The 22096-nt window shown below is 39.7% G+C and overlaps 1 protein-coding gene and 1 long non-coding RNA gene across 3 annotated transcripts in view; one reads left to right on the top strand and one right to left on the bottom strand.

Annotated features, from left to right (window-relative positions):
- The window catches only part of LOC311444263, a 24777-nt gene extending 16507 nt beyond the window's left edge, over positions 1–8270 (top strand). The window contains exons 7-9 of the long non-coding RNA XR_014697786.1: positions 3385–3546; positions 4632–4720; positions 4820–8270. This is a non-coding gene — a long non-coding RNA (uncharacterized lncRNA). The remainder of the gene's footprint in view (positions 1–3384; positions 3547–4631; positions 4721–4819) is intronic.
- Positions 6049–22096, bottom strand: LOC311444262 (neuropeptide Y receptor type 6-like). 2 transcript variants are annotated; one of them, XM_084535278.1, is made up of 5 exons: positions 21532–22096; positions 14371–18061; positions 12084–12174; positions 11953–11987; positions 9469–11042 (listed from the first exon to the last, which is right to left on the bottom strand). In XM_084535278.1, the coding sequence occupies exon 5, from the start codon at positions 10846–10848 to the stop codon at positions 9724–9726; it is 1125 nt and encodes a 374-aa protein (XP_084391404.1). In that variant the 5' UTR covers positions 10849–11042; positions 11953–11987; positions 12084–12174; positions 14371–18061; positions 21532–22096; the 3' UTR covers positions 9469–9723. The 2 variants fall into 2 exon arrangements, 1 of the variants encoding a protein (XP_084391404.1); XR_014697785.1 differs by lacking the exons at positions 9469–11042; positions 21532–22096 and adding an exon at positions 6049–9424 and having other exon boundaries at positions 14371–20704.

The raw sequence follows: 22096 nt of genomic DNA, 5'->3' as shown, positions 1-22096 counted from the left end.
CCTTCCTTAGATACAATGAGAATCCAGAGATTCTGCGATTTACTGGCATCTATGTTTTGTATTAAATACGTCTGGAGGATGGCTGTCAAATCTGATCTTACGGAATGCGTGTCAACCTTTTATGCTGACTTTATTTGTTTTACCTTTAAAGCAATCGAGCTGCTCCCTGAGGCAGGTATTGCTGTGTGCCACCTTTAGCACAATCAGATTAGCATCGTGTTTGCTCTAAAAGCCGAGGCCTCGGTGCAGCACCCGAGCGAGCGCTCAGCGTTGAAATGAGATTGTCTGCACAGAGCTCACCGCCTGACCCCTGTTCTCTCGCCCGGCCTTTGAGAGGAGTGTGCTCTCCATATGGTGCTCCTGCTATGCCTGCACTATTTCTAGCTTCAAACGCTGCAATTGGAATGGACAGATATAAAAATAAGGCTTTGATCCTGCCAAGATGTCTGCTGACCACACCGTGGATCTCTGTTGCTGGTAGTCCAACGAGTGTTGTGCCATGCACCCTTCAGATTGTCCCAGCCAATAATAATAATAATAATAATAATAATAATAATAATAATAATAATAATAGGCAGGTTCACACACTGTGTTCTTCTTTACCCTATTCCAAGGACCTACTTTTACCTGCACTGCTTTCTCTCCTGCTCTTCTCGCAACTCCGTGTGCCTGGATTTGTATGTGCTTTGAATCTGATGTTACTTCTCCAGCTGGAAAGAAAGCAAACTCATACTCTAGGCAATTAAATGAGTCTTTCACTTCTTGAAGTGCCGGCTAAAGCCTGGGCAAGGATGCTTGAGGTTTTTGATCTTCTTCCATGTCGCTGTTAAGTTTGGCTTGTTCCAGCCCTGCTACCAGGCTGCTCTCTATTCTTATGCTTTTGGCATTTTAGCCAGGTCGATCCAAGTGGCTTCTAAAACTTAGGTTTTGGCACCAATTGCAGAATCCAGGTGCAGGAATTTTCTCCCATAGCTTAGCAGTAGTAGTTGATATTTTTCCCAGACTCCCCACTAACTAAGGGCAGATCAAAAATGTGATAAAATTAGCTAAACAGATGGAGAACGTTTATTTTCCTTTGGATGTTATGGAAGGGAATTGCAGCTCTTTAGCCTTTTTTCCTGTTGAGTTTTAATTAGATAAACTTATAATTATGCTTCAGAAAAAGAATAATCATACTCTTACTGAGCTTGGGGAGTTAGACTAGATAATCTCAAGAGGTCCCTTCCCATCCTCAGCGATTTTGTGATCCTGCGTGTTTTGAAAACCTTCTTAAACTAGCAGTTGATTTTTTTCATCTTTTCCAAGAACACAAGTAGCTATTATTTCTTAGCAATAGAGGTACTGTGACTCTTGGTTATATTAATTTGACGGTTCATAATTTTTCGTTGTTCATAATCTTGTTGCTACTTTCAAATGCTTTTTGTACAGCTGCTGCAGATTCCCTCCATGCAGAAACATACTGATTTCTTAAAATTATTTTTTAACACTTACCTTACTAAGCCTTTTCCCAAAACTTGAGCACCCCTAGGATCTTAGCACATTGTAAATCATCATTTTGGAATGAGGCAAGGACCCAAATCTGTATGAGAAAAAGCTAACCAACTCTGTAAATGGATTAGTCAGCAAAATAAATGATACTAACAAACAACAAAAAAAAAAGACTTTTTGCTTTGAAATATTTGATTTGTTCTGTATGCCAATGAAAAAAAAGACTTGAAGTTTAACAGAATGCTCAGGCTTATGTGATTCTTGGTGTTTTCTTGTATAAAGCCCTCAGTATCTCCACGCTTCATCTGTTTGCATGGTGGGGATGGGAAAGAAAGAATCTTTTTGTTATCGTTCATCAAAGGCTTCCAGTGCTGCCTTTTTTTTTTTTTTTTTTTTTTAATTTAGTGTCAGAGCCTGGGTTTCCTGGAACATCAAGCAGTAATTATCTCCCTGTGTTTGATGACCTTTCAGTCAACTCAGATTTTGCTTTTGGGTTCAATACTAATTCTGTGGCCAACTTTTTAGGGGTCCGGCTTAGTCTTTAATTAGAAGCCGGTAGCCTTGCATCCCTACTCAGCACAGGACATCAGATATTTCCACAGGCAGACAATCAAATGTAATATGCCCATAGTTTTGTGTGCACACCTAAACACAGGCCAAATTTCAGATGGTTTTACCTAATAAAGAGTCCTTGAAAATATGGTTATAACTTGGTGTGCTTCATTGTGGGGGATTTCTGCCTGACAAGGGTGGTTGGCAGGAGCTTCTGAACTGCTCAAAGGTTATGGATGCCTCTGGAGAATGCTGTCTTAGAATAACGTTTACGGTCACTAACCCAGATTTCGGCATTCAGAGCTGCTGGAGTGTGACATATTCCACGATTCCTCCCTGCCCGGCTGGTGAAAGCACTTCTCTCCGGAGCGAGCCCCACGACCCGGCACTTCCCTCAAACAAAGAGCTGGAGACAGACGGCGCCTGCAGGACTCATCCTAATGGGAGCCAATTTCGGGAGAAAGCCTAGGCTGTGATTTTGAGATCTTTGGTGTTGGTTTAAATGAGCTCTGCGAGTCCCAGGGAGGAGATGTGTAAGCCCGATTCCCAAGCAGCACGGCACATTGGGTGGGAGTGACAACTTGACCTGCTCACACTGTCAGAAAGATCTCTGAATAATAAGCTGGAAGTAATAAGGCACTTCAAGCCATCTGAAATGCAGAAATGTAAATGTGTACTGGATGGGATATCAGGCCTGCTGACAGCCTTGCCAGGTTGACTCATAGGAGCTCTTCTGTACACACAGTGGGGTATCAGGCCTGGGTACCTTCAAAGGGACTGTTGGGCTAATTATCCTCCCAAAGGTTTGTCCCGTGGGTTTGATGAGATCCCTCTGATCTTCACATTGAAATTCCTCAAAAGAAAATAAACTTAGAGCCCCCCAGTGCAAATGCCAAGTACGTGTCCTGCTGCAAAGCCTGTGCTCAGGGGTATTCTCTGGGGAGCCCACAGCTCTGGGATCCTGTGTGCTCTTTGCTGGGAGAGCCAAGTTGTGCACGAGGAGGCCTGGGGTCCCCTGCCGACGTCTCAGACTCCTGATGGCCTTGAGTTCCTGCAAGGAGAACCCTTATTCCATACTTCTCCAGACACAGCTCCAGTGTTGTACATGTGGATTTCCCCCTGGTGTGAGTTAGATATGAAATAATCCCTTGTTTTTTATTTTTTTTTATTTTTTTTTATTTTTTTTTATCTTTATAGAAATATCCTATGAAGGTAATGATGCCCAAACAGATTTTTTGCTCCAAAAGCCCAGATAATTGCCACAGTGTATTGTATTAAATGCATATGCTTATTTTTCTTACTGTTACTCTGAGGCTTGTAACCTGTATCCTTGTTTTCTTGCAGACTACTTCTGTGTCTGAGCTCCTGTATGTATTTGGTTCAGCTCTGTTCTACCCTGTTGTGCTCATAGGACCCTTTCCAAAATCCAGGCAGTTCAGCATTTGTTTCTGCAGCCAAAGAGGGCTCCTTTTATAGTGGAATCCATCTGAGAGACAGCAGGAAGAGGTAAGGCCTGCAAGGTAGTTGGTTCCTGCAGAGTTGCTTGAAAGGGGAGGGGATGGCAGCCAAATCATTTTAAGGAGGATTTTAGAAGAATGGGGCAGACTGTTACAGTTGACTCTGGGACAACCTGAGGAGCTGCGGGACAACCTATGTGCTGAGACAACCTGAGGAGCTGCGGCCTGGGCGTCTGTGGCAGTGGAGGTGGTGCAGCAGGCAGGAGTGTGCTGTGTGCCTGGGAAATCTGTGCCCCTCCAAGACCCCTCTAGCAGCTCCTTCCTTTGTGGAGATAAACCCTGCAGGCATTTCCAGTCTGAAACTGGAGCTGTCAGTCTTGTGTAAGGAATTCTATATAGTAGGACCCCAAACTTTGAGAACTTCTTTGGGCTGCAGCAGCCGTTCTTGGTTGGGAGAACTAATTCAAATTCCCAGTAGCTGCTATAGCCTGAGCGTCTACATGAAGCAGCAAGTTTTCCTCAGTACGTATGAGGATGAAATGAATTCTGCATAGGGAATAGCTCCACACAGGTGCCACTTCCATCACATTATGTAAATAGCCTGTGACTAATAGAGAAGCCTATAAAATGCAATAAAAGACATCAGTCAGTGCATTTGCATGAAAACCAAGCTATATGCCAAAGGAACCTTGTGTAAAACTGAGCAACAGTAGACAAGATAATTCTAAGGTTGTCATTATGGAGCATTTCTAAGTGTGTTATTAGCATAGAATTGAAAGGACAGTGTCATTCGACATCTGTGGAATCTATGAGGTTCCTCTGAGTACATCTGCAGTCCATCTGACCTTTTGTTGTGAGGTTACTCAGAGCTGTTATAGATTAGCTCTACTGTGAGAATACTATTCAAAATAACGTTTTAAAATATTTCCTCGGCAGCAGGTTCATGTCGGAGCTTGCCCTTCCCCTTTCTGGGATGTGCTGTGCCTGGGTTAGTGTCTCTCTGATCTGGTTATTTTCTGTATTCTATGAAACATTTTGGTACCGAGTCCAATAAATATTTCACACAAAAGGGAAGTCATACTGAGCTCTGCTGACAAATGCAACTATTTTTGCTTGTCCTTCTTTCTCTATCAGAGCTCCTCTGGCAGGATTGCCCGATCTTCTCCATACACCCACTAACAGCATGTCCTGTCTCAGTTACGCCATCTCTTCCTTGCTCTGAGGTTAGTTTGGCTTTGTTGTGCCCATGTGAATGTAAAGGTTTTTAAAGTTTTTTGATGCATTTACAACAGTGTAGTTAATAACATATATTTAATTTCCAGGATCGCAAATGCTGGGGCAAAACTTCTGTGTCATCCCTCTGAAGCCCTTTGATACCCTTCTTGGGAGCTGGACAACACGTGCTCTTGCTAGTCTGAGGCTGTCATCTTCTGAGCAGGTAGTGTAGAACAGAGCACATAATACTGTGCGTGGAACTTTTTAAGGGGTGGTGGTAACTTGTGTCCCTTATGAACCTTGCCATAATTTCAATTTCTACCTAGAATCTGGGTAAGATGCAGACATTTGCAAGATGAAAAGGTTCTCTCTATGAAAGTCAGCTTGGGTGCTATTCAGAACTTCACCTGTTGCGTTACAGTTTAGTGCAATGTTTGTTTACATCAGGATAAAATATTCCTGCCTTCCAACTGATGCAGTTGTGATGTAACTTTAAAAAAATATAATGCAAGAAATAGAACCTGAGTACCATTTTTTACTTGTAGTGGACCAGGGTTGGATAAAATAAAAAGATATATAAATTTTCGAGAATTTGTCAAGAATCTGTCCCAGTAATATGTGTTGTTGTTGCACCCTGTGAGTTTCTATCATAAGTGGAAATAAATAGTGATAATGCAGGGAACTGTGGTGTGAAGATTTTGGCTTAAACAAGAAAAAGCAAAAGATTTTTTTTCCTGTGTGTAGAGATCAATGCATTAAAACACAGTGGTAGAGGCCAGTTCTAAAACAAATATGTACTAATCGGGCTGCAATACAGCACTCCGAAAAGTTCTCTCAGTATTTGTTCTGTAGATATAACTTCCTGATCTGCTGGAGAGAAACTTCTGCTCTGATAAATTGCAAACATTATTTAATGTATCTGTGAAATGTCTAGGAAAACACTATTCCAAATGCATTGGTCATATTTCAGTACAAATCGTAAGGTACCAATCGTAAGGTAAGTTGTTCTGCCCTTGAGGCATGAATTCCTTTGAAACCTCCCTTGTTTATGACTGTGTCCTTCTTCACCAACAGGGCTGTCAGCACCATGAGCCCTGAGAATGCTGTTTACGTGTTTGCATCATTTTTAGCTAAGCGTTTATAGCACTAAGAATTTAAAGTGCTTTTAAGTCCTTCTCTCCGCTGGAAACAGCAAGTACCTCATTTTTTTTACTGATCTCTGTTTATATAATAAGTGAACATATGAAATGCTAAAGCAGTTTCCAGAACTGTTTGCATAAGAACTGTTCTAGTAATATTATAAGCAATAATATTTACCAGCTGGGCAATGCAGCAGTTTTATACAGCGTAATATTTATTTGTCAGTAGACAAGAGGAATCAATGTATTTAAATAACACATCATTGGCACTGCATTCATACACATACATAATTACAATCAATAATCAACTGAGCTCTCTGTTCTACAGAATCATTTTCACAATAAATGTCAGTATCTAACTCTAGTTACGTGTGCTTACAGTTAAACCAATCAACCATAAAGTACAAATACACATAAGGATATATTAATTTACAAGGATGTTTATAAATATGTTTGTGGTCTACCTGACCGAACCACTTGAACAAAGCTCTGATGAAAGTTTTTTTTTTTAAACAACATCACTGCTAAGAATTTATTTGTACATGTGAGAGCATTCGAGAGTTCAGGTACCCCCATTTAGCTTCCCATATTCATTTCCATGTTTCTGCTCCCCTAAGGAAGCTCTCAGAGCTCCCCTTGGTTACCTCAAGTAACAACATTCTGGTGAGCAAGGTTGTTAAAACAGTATCGACTTGCTATGCCAATAACATATGGAAAAATATTTTTTTTCAGCATTCCCTAACACAGGGCAACATTTGCCATTTTAATATTGTGACTTGAGTCATTTTAAGTATTTCATATTGCACAGTACATGTGTCACCGTCACACTGGAGTCCATAATGCTTATGTATTACAAATAAGTAACTCTTTTTGTCTGAACCTATGCCTATTAAAGTCAATTCACTCCTATTGATTTGTCTGGAAATTAGAAATCAGACTGCGTATAAAGTGAGTGGCTGTAATAAGAGAACGTACAGCATGGAGGGTGACGTCCTGACGCAGTGCTGGTACTCTGTTCATTTAGCCGTGAATTTTAAAAGTAGAGCATTAAGAGAAGAGATACTTGATAACTGAAAGCTCAGAACAGCCATGGAGTATCAGCACTTGAGTCAAATGACAGTGTAAGGAAGAAATGACAAGAAATCAAGGCACAAGTGTTATTATTCGCGTTGGATCGTGAAGCAGGCTCGCTGCTCAGAGAGCTTCCACCTGGTAACGAAGAACCCTCTTATGCCGAGAATCAGACTGGAAAAATTGATTGCTTAACTCCAATCAGGATGTCAGGAGTAGACAATTGGTGTCACAAAAAGCAAGAGTAACCTTTTTTTCCATTAACCATTTAATGTCACAGAAATGTACTGCCTAAGTGCTTACAGAGACAGTGAGGGGAGGCCACCCAGCAGCACTCCTGGCCTTCCTGAGGTCACAAGAGTTTCTGCTGGCTTTCTGACTGTATAATTTAGAGTAGCATTTATTCTGTGGCTGCATTTAAACCATTTTTGGGCCTGAAACTAAAAACATCTTTAGTGTAAATCTAAGCAGACTTGGGCATGTCAGTGGGATGGCAGCAGTGGTATGGGAGCATCTTAGGCCAAGTTCACGCACAGGAATCTCAGCTGGGCCTCAGTCAAACACTAAATCCTGTCTGAGCTATTTGCAGCAAGGAGAGCAGAGTGATCTTAACTTTCGTGTCAAATACTGATGAATTGGAGTATATTGTGAGCGTCATGTGCTTGTGAATTGTTTTAATCACGGGTCCTGAAGCTGTAAACAGTGCTCAAGTATGAGAAAGACTGTGGTAGATAGAGACTGGTGTCCTAAATTCAGAGTGAGCTGGCTGGTAACCCAGCTTCTAGCAGCTGTGCTGCCGTAATCTGTTACAGCACTGCGTTCAGTGAGCGATCTGACCATATCAGATGGCTTTCTGTAGGGCACTGGAGTCTCCAAGACAAGTTAAATTCTTGAATCACGTTTGCTCTCAGTTAAGCAAGCGGAACGGAGGTAATTACCGTACCCTGGAGTCCCACCCTGTACAGCAGGGAACAAACTCCATCGCGTCCCCGTCATCAGGAGCACGCAGCAGGCGCTGTTTGTGCACGGCGTGTCAGCAGCGCTGCTGGCTGCCAGGCACTGCCTGCTGCTTGCTTGGACGCCTCTTGTGCTGGGCAAGCAGACGGTGGGCATCAGCAGTAAGGGGAGCCCAGTGATTTGACTGACTGAGGGCTGGAGTTAATGGAAATAATTAATGCTAAGATACACTCAACGGGCAGATCATCATTGTTACTAGGTCTGTAGCTGTCTCCTGGTTTTCTTTCTGTAATGCAGAAGGCAGGTGTTTAAGCCGTGTATTAATGCACTCTACTTCACAGGCATTATATTTAATCCGATAAAAAAAAAAAAGCTATTTTATGCCAAAACTAATTCATACCTGTCACTCAAATACTTGATTACCATGTCACTAATTCTTCCATTCTTACTCTTGTGAGTACCACTGGCTCAGGACTTTAGTGGGATCAGGCCCTAATAGGTTTCAATGAGGTCTTCTTGCTTCAGCAGGAATCAGGAAGCACTTGACAATCCAGCATTTTTGTAAGAGCTTGTGAGGCTCTTCTCACAGCTCCTCTGATGAGTACTGTGATGCTGACAGATTGTACTAATGTTATAGAAACAGAAGAAGAGAACTGTGACCTGACTGAATCTTTTAAGAACTCCATGAATACAGGAAAGGCTGGTCCCTGGCCAAGGGAATTCTGTATCCTTAAGGTAAGTTTCGTCGTAGCTGAAACATCAAGGAGCTGATTTTAATCTGAACATTAATTCTTTTTGCTTAAGAAAATTTTTCAAGTTAAGCAATAAATTGCAAGGAATTTTACATACAATTACATGGACAAGAGAAAGCAAGTTGACATCTAAGACGTTTGCTTAACTTTTATGACCAAACTGGAAAATTATTTTTAATATGTTTTAGTAGTAGAAGTAGTATTCAGTACTACATCTTTGGGCTCCCATGCACTGCATTACAGGAGAAGCTGTTTTCAAACATGGCCAAACAGAAACCAACTGCATTTGCCTCAAGTGTGATCTCTTGCTAGTGAAGAGATGTGGGAAAAGATACTTCTGAAATTAAAGCACAAAACTAATTTTCTGTTAAAAGAAAAACCCATAAGCTGGAGAAGTAGCAGAAATAAATGAGGTGCTCTGAATTCATAGCATGTCTGTTTCATAATGGAGATTCTAAAAGGTCTGTTTTAAAGGCTGGTGATGATGATAGCAGAGAAAGCAATGAGCTCTTCTGGTGGTTTGGAGGAGAATACAATGCTTTTAGGAGAAATGCTAAGTATGTATCTCATCTTGAACAGCTATCTGAGGTGAATTTGCTGAACATCAAATAGGGCATGTATTAGTGCTCATTTAAAAAAAGAATCCAACTCTAGCTTTTTCCTCATGTTAAAGTTCAATTTCTATGCTGAACTGGTATCAAACCCAAGTAAACTGTATGGTCATGTTGAAAGGAAGATATTGGTGGAGGCTTAGGGCTCATCAGCAGTGGGTCTAAGGTAGTATGTCAGTGACCTGGAAAGTGTGGATTAAAAAGCAAGATGTTAATACTGTTGATAATTCCTTATTATTGATCTTTAAGACTCATGGAAGTGCAGGCTTTTTCTTTTTCTTTTTTTTTTCTTTTTCCTTTTTTTAGCATTAATGCTATCACAAAGTACCTGTTAACAGTCTGCCTTTGGGAGCATAATCCCAGTTTTGCTGAACTAAATGGCAAAAACCACCTTTAACTTCAGTGGTAACAGAATCAAGACCTATAGAAAAAGGTCATCTGCAACAAAACACAAACTTTTGGAAACTGCTGCTGGATTGTTTTAGATATCCACAGGGGGAGTGTTTAATTTCAGAGATCCCTTAGACACATCAGTGTGCAGATTTGAAAGGGCAATGTTTTCATATTCCTCTTGTGATGCTGAGCATCTGCAGCGGTGAACTAATACAATCAAATCCTTCTGAAAATTCTTGTTGAGAAATCCGTAAAAGATGGGATTGATACACGTTGAGATCATGGCCACAAGGTGGCACAGTGTAAATGCTAGATTATGATTGCAGCTCATCAGCGCCTCATAGTTCCAGTCAAAAACAACATTGAATATATTGAGAGGCAACCAGCACGCTGCAAAGGTCACAACAATTGATATCAAGATCATATTAATCCTTTTGTTTTCACTCAGTCTGCTCTCATTCTCTCTCATCCTATCTATTTTACTGTGTCTCCTCCGGAGGCATACAAATATCTTGAGATAGCAGATAAAAATAAACCCCAGGGGCAAGCAGTACTGGAAAACCAGCAGACTAGTGGTGAAAATCAGTCGTTCGGTAACAGAGGGCCAGGCTTCAATGCACACAGCTTTGTTCTTATAGAAATCACTATGGAAAGATAGATGCTTGAAGGGTTCATCAGTTAAGTGGTGAAATATTAAAAAAGGAATGGATATTACAAGGGAAAGAACCCAGATGAAAATAATTCCCCAGTAGGCATGTGAAATATTAGGCTTCCAGCCACGTGGATTCACAATTAACTGGTATCTCTCGACAGCAATCAGGACAAGTGAGAAAATGGAGACTGTGACAGATATACTTTGAATGAAGGAGCTTATTTTACACATAGCTTCCCCAAATATCCAGTAGTCCATTAAAGTATAGGCAACTGTGACGGGAATACACATGATGCAGATCAAGACATCTGATAAAGAGAGGTTGGCAATCAAAATGTTTGTAACATTTTGAACTTCTTTCTGTCTCTTTATTATAACAATCAGGCAAAGATTTCCAAAAAGCCCCACTGTTGTAACCACTGTGTAGGCTGTAATAAGCAGGAGTACCACAGGGAAGGAAGGTTGGCATGTATCAAAGTTAAAAAACTGGGAATAGCTGCTGTTTGAGATAGTTCTATTAGATAAAATCTCACTAGGATGCTGAATGGCTTTATCCATCATGAAGCATCTCCCAGCCTATGCCAAAACTTAGCCATGAAGATTTTGCATCTATGAGCATGTCCCTTCCCTTAAAGCTCAGAAGGTGTTTTGCTTGGAGCTTTCCAAGGCAGGGATTACCATGATTCTATCTTTGTGTTTGGTCTCCTTGAAGTTTTGAGCAAATCTGTTACAAATACTTACAGCACTGAAGAATTCTGGAGGAAAAAAAAAAAAAAAAAAGGCAAGTGGTCTGGTATTAGTAGCTTTGTATAGATAGAAATATGGATGCTCCTGATGCTCCTTTCCTGAGGATCTGCACTGACCGTTACAGAGCTATAATGGACCGTGGTGTATGAGAAATAGCAGTGATTGATAGCTCTGTTTAAACTCGCATGAATGTTTTCATACAAATCCTCTTTTACTAACTGGATAAATTTTGCTTTTCAAAGTAAAATATTTTAAGGTCCGTCTCAGACAAAGATTTAGCAAGGCTTGAGCAATTCCAGTGAGAACAGTCAAATGCTTTTTTTGTTATCAGAAAAAATGAAGAATTGGGACTTGCCATCACATTGCTAGCTTAGGCATCACACATTTGCTCTAAAACTACAAAGCAGTGTGAACTAATACACCAAATCCCTCTGGTTTAATCCAGAATGATGTGTGCTTGAGCTTAAATGATATTCCACACCTCTACAAATGACATCTTTAAGGGAGTTTCTTGTTTTGCTTATGTGTTCAAGGTAGCCTATCCTTTTTAGTCAACCTCATCTGAGAAAAATGTAAACCAAACAAAGATCACATGTTAGTTACATGCCCAATTATTTCCATATCTGTAGTTGCTAAAGATCGTCTTTTTCATTTCTCTACACACTGTTCATTGTTGGACAAGTTTGACAAACGATAACCTCAACGTTTTCTGTGGTTAAATGCAACATGTCCTCTAGAGACATGGAGCTGATTCTTCTTTCAGTTCTAGAATTAGCAGATGTCAAGCAAAAATCTGCTACAACACAATTCTGTTGTTATAAAACTAATAGCAATGGGAAGAAATATTTTCAGCAGAAAATCTTGATGGGTTTGAAATTATCATTCAATTAAAAAGTTTATCTGAAATCAAAGGCTCACCAGCTTTCTGGCTAGAGAGAGTCTGTGTTTCCAACCTGGGAAAGGAAAAAAGGAAAAAGAGTTGCTTTTAAAAATTAAAGATGGGTAAATTCTTCTATACATGTACCTTTCAAATCTCAACTGTAACTCACCGTAATTCCTTTTTGAAGTAGGGGTTATTGGAGAGCTGGCAGGAAGGGGGTCATTCTTCACCCCTACTCTTAAATACCAGTGTTGTGAGCCCTGTGGAGACAACGGGGTGAAGGAGCAGAGGAACGTTAGAGGATGCAGACAAAGGGGGAGGGATGGGTGGATGTTTTGTTATTACTAGAAATAATGTTTATATGTAGAAGATTCATCAGCCTTTTTACACAAATGAGTGCCATTATTTAATCACTAGCGAATAAGAGCTATTTAGTGCCTTGTTCAAGATTAAATGCAAATCCAAGGCTAAACTGGGAACTAAGATTTTACAACTGTTCGGTGTCCCACAGCCACCCAAAGAATATTCCACATAAAGTTAGATCTTGTACTGCTTTATTCTCATACTTCTACTTGATGTTACTTTGGGTTCTTCAAATTAGGATTAAAAACAAGCACCACCACCAAAGCTTTGCAGGGTCTATTACCACTGTCATTCTGATTAAAATGTACTTTTATGGTATATTTTAGTGTAGTCATGTTGGACTGAGAAATGGCATTAGATTTATGTGACCATATGTGGTTGATGTTCCAAATACGACTTAATTTGTAGTAAGGGGATATTATTAAGCTCTGAAGTCTTCCTAAATAACCCATGTGGCCCTGTTTACAGCTACAATGAGGGAATGGCATAGAAATTTTGTCAACTTTGCTGCAGGAGCTATTGAAGTCCTGTGGCTCAAATTGACCTCTTACAGGTGTCCTGAGTCCGGTAGGTGAGGAACACGAGCTGTGTGCCCTGCACAGTGCACCAGCTTGCAAAAACTCCTCTTACTGAATCCGGGCAAAGTTGCAAGGTTTCTGAAGCTAATGTGGTTGTACCCTGCAGACCCAGACGATGTGTCTGGATGACAGCAGCACATTTCCTGCAATGTGCTGTTAGCTGCTTTTCCCTAGAGGAGCGCTAATTGCCTGGCTGGATTTATCACATGGAAGGATGCACGTGCTGGAAGGGCAAGGGGCCAGCCGGTGGTAAATGCTGCCCCCATGAGCTTTGCTGCTTCTTCCAGAGGTGTACAGGTCCCAAGTCTGGCTGCTTTGTCCCAGTAGAGAGCTTTCTCTTTGCACTGCATGGGGTGTTCACCTGGCTCCCTGGGACCTGCGACCTGCCCTTTAAGGAAAAATCAGGTGTTAACAGGGGATCTGCCTCAGACACAAGATACCCTCAAAGAAAGCTTTGCTCTTCTCTTTCTTGCTTTTTGTGCTAGCCAGAGAAGCTGTGGGGACTCAGAGGACATGAGGCTGAGCCAGGTTTGTAATATTTCATGCACTATTTGCTCTGCTCGCTTATTTTTCCATCAAACCACAGTTTGATGGCAAGTGCTGCATGCCCTCTCCCAAGAATTTGTTGTGGACAGTGGGGCTTCTTTGGCACTGCCTACCAGTAAGGAAAAGTCCCCACACTGACCTGCTGGTCAGTTCACTCAGTTTTTTAGCATTAGGCACACTGATCATCTACATTGCCAGGCTTTTCTCGGGAAAACAATTAATTTCTTTTCTCTATTTGCTTTGTACTCTGAGTTAAGAAGTGGACGCTTTAGTTCGTATCATTCTGAAAGGCAATTTAAACATTTCCTTTAACAATAAAACAATTATATCTGTCTTGTTTAAACAGCTGGAGTATTAACAGCATTAGAAAATAAGTTACACTGCTACTCGCTTGCAGCATGTTAAACTGCTGTAATGCCTACTGCTATTTTTTAAAACAAATAATAGAGGAATCAGTGTCCCTGAACTGCAACTCCAGCTGATGTCAGAAATGGATTGCAGTGTTTAATAAGGGAACTAATGTCTCTGCTACTTTCTTCAGTCCCTAATCCATGCATTTCAAAAAAGATTCTCTACCATAAATAGTGAGAGTTTAACAACCTAAGAAACGATAATCCACTTAGCCCAGTTCTTTCATTCCTCAAGATGCAGAAACATTACTAAAACATGTGTAAGCAAAATAAAGTTGAACGCATAGTCTAAAATAAAACAAGTTTCAAAAAAGCTTTCTTTTCCTAAGTATTTTCTTACTGATGTTAAAAATGCCTAGTTCCATCTCTTCACGGTGAGCAGTAAATGCTTTGGTTGCAAACATCATCTGCTCATTAAGTTCCAAAGTATTGCACAGATAAAAGCTGAATGAAACTTTCCATTCAATTTTAAATAGAGGATGCACAGAATTCAATAAGCCTTTAAAATATATATTTCAGTAACTTTTCTCTCAAGTTTATAGATTCTCTTACTTCTTACCTGATGAATAATTCAAGTCATATCCACACTGTCTTTAACAAAATTTTCTTTCTCTTTTCGAGTTAATTACAAAGCCAGCAAACACATTTCCTTTGTGTATAAGAGGATCCAAAGCAGAGCCATCTGCTGCTAAACCTATACTTAAAGTCTCCTTTCTTCTTTTTCTGAAACAAGCCACAGTCCCGCAATTTCCAACTGTGCTTGAATCCGCCAGGCTGCAGAAGGGCTGCTGAGGAATAAAACAAGCTCTGGAATCCAAGAAGAGGCAAACAGCACTGAGCAGGGAGGAGAAAAGCCCAGTAGTCATGGGGATGGTTTTTCCTCCACTGTGCTGCTTCCCTCCGCCCTGTCAAACACCTTATCTTGCAATTTCATTTGCAATTATCTTATCTGCTCTGTAGTGCAAATGTTTTCCCTACAATGGATTTCATACATAAACATTTGCAGATGGCTTATTGCTTTTTTAACTGACAGATATGAAAATACAATAAGCTTCTTAGAGCATGCATGTCCTATTATGTGCATCGTTTGCTCTATTGCAATTAATTTATCGCAATTAAGTTCATCATATTTTTCACTCTAAATTCCTACTTTAAATTTTACGCCAGTTGTAAAAATCTTCCTGAAAAGCAAAGCCTGACACATTGCACTGGGAGGTGTTGAAAAAGGGATTTATTATTCTTACTCCTTTCCCAGTAAAAGTCCATACTTTCTATAGTCACTTGTTCATAAATATTGGCATTCAGCTTTTGCTTAGTAAACGTGTCGTGTGGATGTTTATGGAGCAGGAAATGAGCTGGTCTTTGTTGGGATGTGGTATTTGGCATATTGATTTTGCACTTTTCAGTTCCTGCCTGGGTCCCCTTAGCCCCCAGTATCCCAGTCTCTTACACTGACCTAGCCTGGGGCTCTCCAGAGCTAGAAAAATCAGAGGAAATAGGAAATGGGCCAGCGTTTGTGTGGGACAGACTCAGGAAAACTAGATGACGGTTCCCTGTTTGTTAGAAAAGTTCAATCTTGCAGACAAAATATGTGAGAGTACCGGAGTCTGCCTTACTGCTGCTGTTTTTTGGAGAGAATGTTTTGAAGGGCAGTAGGATTTGGGGGTAAGCAGGACTGATGCTGTGCTTGGAGCACAGGCTGGAACTCATGAGCTGAAAATATTGTTGGTTGTGCTGTTGTATTTGTGGGAAATGGGGGTGGAGGGAGCCTCTGAAATCAGCCGGATCAATCCCCTGCTTCTAGTATATTTGTATCTCTTCAGGATATATTTGCCTAGCCTGTTTTGTAAACATCAGTGGTAATCCTAGTTTGTGTGTTCAAGTGCCAAATTTACTGTTAGACTGACTTAACACCTCCCCCTAAAATTTCCTTCTCTTTACTTTGGGCTATTGCCTTTTATTCCAGGAGTGGTCGCTGAATTCTGAAATCTCAGCCAAACTGCTATGACTGGGCGATGTGAATGTACCTTTTTAAACATATTTCTAGCACTTGCTGATTTTGCTTATGTAAAAAAATATTATAAAGCTTTTCCAAAGTACTCTAGAGTTTCTGCTTCTGGTTGTAGAGTAACCCAGGAAGTGCATCAAGACCTAAAAACGGAATGTGCTGGATGAGCATCAGAACAAGCCATAAAAGTGCACTATCTGTTTATAAATGAAATAAGCCAGTCAAATTAAAAGATGTTCTGATTCTATTTATATATTTCAAACAAAGATCAGATTGCTTATCTACATAGGCATCTGTTTCTAATATAATACTGTGTGCAGTCCTCCATCCGTGGAAGGATTGAAGTGTTTAATGTGTGATCCCATTTATTTTACAATCGTGTCAATCTGCTACCTTCTGTGGACTTAATTTTATTGTAACCTGTTGTGAATTAGTTCACATCCGACGTCGGAGGCTTATGGGTGTAGCTGCTCCTGCTCTGCTTGTGCTCGAGGTCAAAGGTAGGTCTGCTAACTGGAACCTAGGGCTGCGTGTGAAGGGACCCAGGTATATTGTTTTCACCCAAATGCTGTAGTGTCTATTTGCATAAAAGGTTAATGGATAGCAGAATGTTATTTACGTTACGTAAATTATTGTGTTATTTCTAAATTGCATAATAAAAATAATGGAAAATGTCCTTTATCTGTAGACATTGATAACTAACTGGAGGGCAGGACTGCAGCTAGTGAGAAGCAACCTTTATATGTAACTTGATAACAAAATATTAAAACTACATTGTGGATAAGACTGTGTCTGGCTTAGTAAAGCCCCAGTCAAATGTAAATTTATTGACTCTACTTTTGTGGGTTTTCAGCGGTTCAAGAATCCCTCTCTATTGTAGGATCTGGTAGGAGTTTGGATATGTTTTGTGAGTTTTATTGGGGATTTCAGTTTGCAGTGTTAGTTTGCAAAACAAACAAATGAACAAAAACCCCTCTAAAATAATCAGTGTGCCGAGCCTCATTATACTGAACATGAGTCATTATACTGATAATCACCTCATCAGATTTATTGCAATTATATGATAATAATATTGAAATTGTAATTCCGATTGGAACATTTTTTCCCAGCCACTTGTTCTGTTGCAGACGGAGGCATGACCTCAGCTTGGGTAAATGTTCCCAGGGTGGTTTTAAGCCAGGTGGCAATTAACCATGACAAGCATGGGGCCCTGGCACTGCCCTCTGAGCCAGCCAGCTCAACACTAACTGGGGTCCATGTATACAAAGTCTCATCTTGGGTACAGTGAAGGCATGCTATTACGAAGGCATACACACCGTGGGCAGCGTGGAAGGTCAGGGTAAGTGATCAGAAGCCATAAGAAGCAGTATTTCCAGCCTTAAAATTGTAATAATGCCTGTAGTAGTGGCAGCAGCCTCTTGTTGAAGAATCCTGTAGTGTAGGAGTCCCTTGAGGCAAAGCTTGCCTTTTGCTTTGGTGTTTACGTGATTCCTTGCCCAGCAGGGGACTTTGCTGGTGGCTGACCACTCCAGCCTTCTGCTTCCAATTACTTTGCTTGGTTGCTTCTCCCGTGCAGCTGTGCAGCAGTCTTTGTACCTCATACACGTAAGGATGCGTTCAATTTATCAGCTTCCGAGGTGAAAGAGTTCTTTAGGTAAGATAGTGTGCTATGAAAAAGCCCAGTCCTTTCATGGTTTCCTGTTTCGTGGAGCCTGCCAATAAGATCTCTTCAGCAAACAGATTGATTTGACCAAACTAGCAACATTTGAAAATCAACTACTGTAAATTTCCTTTTTTTCTGCAATGATCAATCCAAGGAAGGATTGATATATACGTGTCAGTTGAAACACTGATCCATAATAAGATTTTTTTTTCATAATTGGAAAAAATTGTCAAAAAAATCACTGAAGTTCACTACTTGGAGTTTAGGTTTCACTCTTTGTATTACACAGTTTTACAGAGCAGCTTTACAATACCCTTGAATCTTCATTCTGGTCCTTACCTCTCAATTAGGTCATGCCTAGAATGAAAAGTCAACTGTTTTAAAATCTGCTTTAACTTCAAATGAGTTCCTTATAATAGCATATTCATTTTTACAATGATATCATGCCACGAACTTTCGGCTAATTTCTGGACCTTATTCAGTTGGCATACAATTGAGATGGAGATTGATACACTTCTCTGGCTGCAAGGTTAGCATCTTTAGTTTTTGGGTCAGCCAAGTCACTTTTCTATTTTCTTACTGAAAAAGAGATAAGATATATGAGTAATTGTAATAGGAGTGTGACTGCATTAAATTTTATTTTATAATAGTTTCCACTTTCCAAACCCTGATTCAATCCTTTGTAGCTTTCTAGAACTTCTCTAGCTGATGTTTTCCAAGAGTGATCTCTCCAAAGAATGGATTATTTGAATAGCTCGCATATTTGAGGGGGATAGGATCATTTGTATCTGCTCCTTTCCATTCTACAATCTTTTTATAACAACGCTGTGAGCTCCAAGTCCTGCATTTCTGATGCCATGAATTTTTTCTACTGACATAATTGTTAATTAAGAAATACTTAAGTAATCAAAAGAAGTTTTTTTCCTCTTCATCAGTCTGTTTAATTTTTCCTGCATGTTTCAAGCTGTAATAACATATATTTTTTTCTGAATTAAAAATATGAATTCTAGTTTGCTATATTGGTTCTAGAAAGCCTTAATTTTTGTACACCTCACTTTAAAATTCCTTGAGTAGCATGGATGTCTTACTGCTGGTTTCAGGCAGGTAAGTACTGAACTTCATAGCATAACTCCTGGTGCTGTTTTCAAACAAAGCTAAATGTCAGACATGCAAAACAAAGACCAAAAAGTCCACTACAGAGACTCTCAGGATCAGGAAATAGATGGGGGCTAGGAATAGCTAAGGGGAAAAAAAAAAAGCTACTAGATTTCAATTTTACATAAAACACACAAAGATTTGCAGGTTTAAAAGATCAGAGCATGGACAATATTGCTGCTGGCTCCAGGATTTGTTCTTTCTTAGGCAAAACTTATGATCCTGGCCTATCTTAGCCCAGGATATACTGAAAGATCTGCCCTTTCACATCTGTCTCAGCGTTGCCAGACTCTTTGATCCTTGACATGTTTTTCTGACTTTTCAGACTGTCTTTTCCTGTCTTACTTTCATCCCATCACTCCAAATCATGACCAGCTCTTATATAAACTTTTAGGGAAGAGAAGAAAGGAAATCATCAATTATGACAGACGAGTGGAAAGATGAAAGAGGAAAAGAGAAATTGAGCTTCAGAGAGAAGAGGAGAGGGAGGGCAGGATTTAAGGAAAAATGGTAATACAAGTCCAAAGAAGAGGATGCAAATTGGATTATCTGATGACTTTCCCCTTCACCCCTCACAAAGATGTGATTCTCTCTTTCAGCACAGTCCCCTTACAAGGCACTCAGGGAAGATTTTGTTCAGTAAGGTAAACTTTTGATAGTGCTTACTGAATAAATGGTTCCTGTGGGGTATTCTACAGATACCTTTTTATCTGGAGAACATCTTAGTTTGCATTAAGCAAATAAAGGAGAGGGGTAGAGTGTTTTATTTCCCATCTGAATTTGCACAGTATAGAAATTTTTATCCCAAGGAATGTCCTATTCAAACTTAGATAGGTAAAGGTATCTAGTTCCCTCTCGGTGCATTTTAATCACTCTTTTCAATGCAAACCCTGTCCCAACCAGTGGTAATTCATGCTAGTCTCAAAAGTAAGTCCACACATTTAAAGTTTTTTTCAGATTAAGGTATGAACAGCAGAACCCGATGAAAGATAAATGTTTTGCCTTAAAAAAGCAAACAAAACACAATAGCTTTCTCAAGGAAAGTTTTATCTCTTTTAAGAAGTTCTTCACACTCATAGCTTAAGCAAGGGGCCAGGATGGGGAAGTTGCTGTTGCTGCTGCATGTTTTATCAGAAATTTCTTCCTATTAACTGCAAAATTACTCTCTGCCTGGGGTGTTGATTTGGTGGGAGTGAAACTTCCAAGAGTCTTTTATAATTCCTCTGATATGATTAAATTAAAAAACCTTGCCTGAATGTGTGTAGATCTCCAAGTGATCTGGGAAATTATGGTTAAGTCCCCTCTATTCATAGACCATTTTTGCCTATGCATGTTTAGAAAAAAATCTGGATGAAATCTGTATAGCCAGGATGTATTAAAATAATGTTAATATAGTCTTCAAAGAGCATAATGCCAATGGAGAACTCATTCTGCAAACAGCCTGCACAAAGGAATCCTGTAGGTTTCAATATGCATTCTGTCTGCCGAAAGTTAAAACTAAACCTACATCTAGAGGATTGCACTACATTACTAAAAACCTGTGTACTTAAATTCATTAAAAAATAATAATCCATCGATACACTTAAATTGTTCTAACAAACAAATCAACAACACGTGTTGATTATGGAAGCCAACAGCACTGATAAAAACAAGATTAAAGGCTTTGAAACAAATTAAAAGGCAATTACTCTGTTTTTATACAAGGTGTTAAATAATCAAAATGTTTAGAATTTAAGAGTTGCTTTTGACTTCTTAATATAATTGTATTGTCCCTGGAGGTCTTTCCTTCAGTAATCTTTTTCTATCTTAGAAATTTGGACTAATTAAACAGCATCACAGAATTATATTTCTTTAGTAATAAAAAATGCTATAATGATTTCCTTAATGATGTATTTTGTATCAGCTTTTACAGAGAATAAATAATAACATGGAAAGCTCAATGCCTGAAATGAACTCTTTAAATTCCTGTTTTAAGATCTCTTAAGCAGTGATGCCCTCCTGTGGATCTCGGTAGTATGCTTTCTACTGGAATAAATTGAATGTTTTATGCCTGAAAACAATATATATATATTTTTTTCTTCCTTCTAATATTCAAATACTAACTAAAATATCCCATGAGGACATTTAACACACTGATTTATTTGACTGGTGACTTGTGCTTGAGAAATGCATTTTCTTTAGGTGGTGCTCCAGGTGGAGCATCAGCCTGTGTTAGAAATGAACAGCTTACACAATGTGTTTTTATTCTGTAGGTTGCTATCAGCATTGAAACGATTTAATGCTGCAACTGCCCTGTGAGGAGAAGAGTGTGTATTTGTTTTTAGCAGTGTCTGCCTAAGAACTTCAAAATACATAAATTGGTATTAGGTATTTAATCATATGTCGTTAAAAACAGTAAAAAAAAAATAAATAAATAAGGAAACAATGGTAGGGAAACTTCTGCAGCTGCAGGAATGTTGTCTGGTTTAGACCAGGGACGTCTCACATGCACAGCGTGAGACTTTTTTTGGTTCTGTGCCCCCTGCATAGGTGCTGTGTATGGCACGTTTGCAGCAGCTCACAGCAACTAGATGGAAAAGTCTCATTTCAGGAGCAAGGAGGGACACACGGTTCATAGGAACGGGTCCTACCCACTAAGGCTTTCTGTAGGATCAGAGGAGATGCTTCTATATATACCCACAATAGGTGGGTATATATATTTTAAAGGTTTTTCCTCACTTGTTCCTTTTCATAAATCAACCAGTCAGAAGTGCAAATGAAGAGGAAACGTTTGGGTTGGATCTGAATGTGGTCAGCTACTGATTTTCCCCAGTGATTTGTTCACATCTTGAAAGCCCTCATTTCCTCCTCCTGCTGACAGAAGCAGGGACTTCTTTGATCTCTTCCTTGCCTACCTGTGCCTCTTGTTTCAGGGAGGAAAGGGAGCCATAACAATGCCTTCTATTTTCCTTGGTGGCCATAATTAGCTCTTTTAAAATTTTCTTCTTTTTTTTTTCTGAAAATTATTAACAGTCTATAAATCTCTCATGGATTATTTTCTATGTGAAATAGCCATTATTTTAGCTTGGGAAGGGCTACACAGTTTTTGCGATAAGGAGTAGGCAAAATGTATTTCTGTATTTCCTGTGATTGTGCGGATCTTTTACACAGCCTCTAGGAAAACGTTTTTTTAACAGAGTAGGGTATGGTTATTTTTAAACCAGAGATATTTCAGTGACTCTATAGGCCTATTCTCTTTTCTAAACTAGCCACAATGATTGTGTCTGCTCATGCACTGAGATAAATGGACCCAAACCCACGGTGTTTTTCCCTGTGAGTGGCAGTCAGACTTGGGGATTTCATATTCCTATCAGTGTCACTCTTAAAAGGCTTGGCTATAGCAGAAAACCGCCATTTAATACAAATTGGGTTACTATATTGCAAATATTAACGGAGCTGATTGCTGATCATCGCGGCCTT

This window comes from Aythya ferina, assembly GCF_964211825.1.
Source record: "Aythya ferina genome assembly, chromosome: 14".
NCBI lineage: Eukaryota > Metazoa > Chordata > Aves > Anseriformes > Anatidae > Aythya > Aythya ferina.
The sequence above is the reverse complement of the archived record's forward strand: the minus strand, read 5'-3'. Positions and strand labels throughout refer to the sequence as shown.